At 47.8% G+C, this 1,600-nt stretch overlaps 1 protein-coding gene across 1 annotated transcript; it reads left to right on the top strand.

Moving 5' to 3' along the window:
• LOC115972104 lies at positions 1–1,338 on the top strand. Its single transcript, XM_031092264.1, has 4 exons — positions 1–245; positions 322–722; positions 802–832; positions 968–1,338. The coding sequence occupies exons 2-4, from the start codon at positions 324–326 to the stop codon at positions 1,336–1,338; spliced, it is 801 nt and encodes a 266-aa protein (XP_030948124.1). The 5' UTR covers positions 1–245; positions 322–323.
• Positions 1,339–1,600: the final 262 nt, after the last annotated feature.

Here is a 1,600-nt window from a genome sequence, read left to right as displayed (position 1 = left end):
TTACTTGTCCTTTTTTACATATCCGTACACTTTTATGTGCGTATTTTGACCGTCTGTCTTTGCAGGTAGACAGCGTCCGCAGATTAGCCTCGAGGAATTTAGTTTCCTTGAAGAGATTTGCAGAAAAACTAGGCCAGAGGAAAGGACCTGGGCTAAGTTAGTGAATCCAAAGACAATACACTGGTATTGTGACGGTCCAGAACCTACCCGTGAGGCCATTGCATACGACGAAAGAATACACAAACGTGAGTCCGTCTACTTTTACCCTTGAAATTGAAATTTTATTTTTGAAAAAATATCATCATCCGTCCTGTATTGCAGAAATGGACGACGCCAAGAGAAGGGCAATGATAAAATCTCTAGCCGTCGAGCAAAAGAAGACGGGTGAGATCGTTGTTCCCAGTGTGCCGGGGTCATCGGGTAAGAGGAAGCAGCCACCAAAGTCCGACCGTCCACTCAAGCAGCCAAAGGTGTCAATGGAGCCCGTGGTGGGCTTGATGGCTGAGGGCCCTAAGGCCGTCACCCAAGTTAAACAAGGGGCCGGTAAGGGCCTAATGCATGCTCCACCCGTCAGCGGGGAGAAGCCCCCTCCCCTTCTCCGTGAGGACTCGAAGTTCGCTTTGGAGAAGCTTACGTCCATACTTTCTGCAGAGGATTATGAGGATCTTGGGAATCATTCGACGGAGGTGATGGGGGAGACGGGGTTATTTGCCGTCGGACAGGTAACTTTCCTTATCCTTCAGTTTATGTCCGTCCACTCCCTAGTTTCATTTTTGACACTTCTAATTTTGTCTATTTCAGTCCTTGGTTATGATGAAGGGCTTGATGGACCGCTGCCTCAACCGTGAAGCGGCTCTGGAACAGGTACGGTCAAAGCTTGGGCAGACGGAAGAGGAGCTTAGCCAGCTGCACAAGTGGAAGGCCACGATGGAGTAGAAGTTCGAACTCTCTGAGAAGACAAGAGAAGAACTTGAACAGAGGACGGAGGAGGCTGGGAAGGCCTTGAAGGTTAAAGCAGACGAGGTAAAGGATCTGAAGAAAAAACTCCGTCATGCAAGGGATGACGCCGTCAGCGAATGTCGCAACTCCGAGTCTTTGCTGAAGGAGCTGGCAGGATCGTTCCTTCAAGGCTTCGACGATTCGCTCCGTCAGGTGAAGAAGGCCTACCCAGATCTGGACTTGTCCATGATAACACTAACTGATCAAGGTCAGACGTCTGCTCTACCCGTCGCCTCCGAAAATACGGAGGATCTCTTTGGAGAAGAGGCAGCTCAGGGTGACGGAGAGTCCGCTATGCCGAATGAGGTCGCTGTTGTCAACCCCAATAAAGCAGAGTAACCCATATAATTGTTGATGAGGATCCGTCTCCCTTTTTATGTATTGTTAATAATTTGTAGACGGTTTGGTTGAAGTTTCATTTGTACTGAACAATGCTTTTCATTCATTGTCTTTTCGTGATCTGTATCCGTTAAGGATTTTCTCCGTCTACTTTTATTTTGAATTTTAATTTGCACAAGCTCGTCTGTTGATCCGTCCACTTATAAGCTAAACTATTGAAGCTGACTTATATCGTCATGTTGTCCGTCCACCTTGTGGGCGT

The sequence above is a fragment of the Quercus lobata genome, chromosome 2 (genome assembly GCF_001633185.2).
Source record: "Quercus lobata isolate SW786 chromosome 2, ValleyOak3.0 Primary Assembly, whole genome shotgun sequence".
In the NCBI taxonomy this organism is placed as follows: Eukaryota; Viridiplantae; Streptophyta; class Magnoliopsida; order Fagales; family Fagaceae; genus Quercus; species Quercus lobata.
The sequence above is the reverse complement of the archived record's forward strand: the minus strand, read 5'-3'. Positions and strand labels throughout refer to the sequence as shown.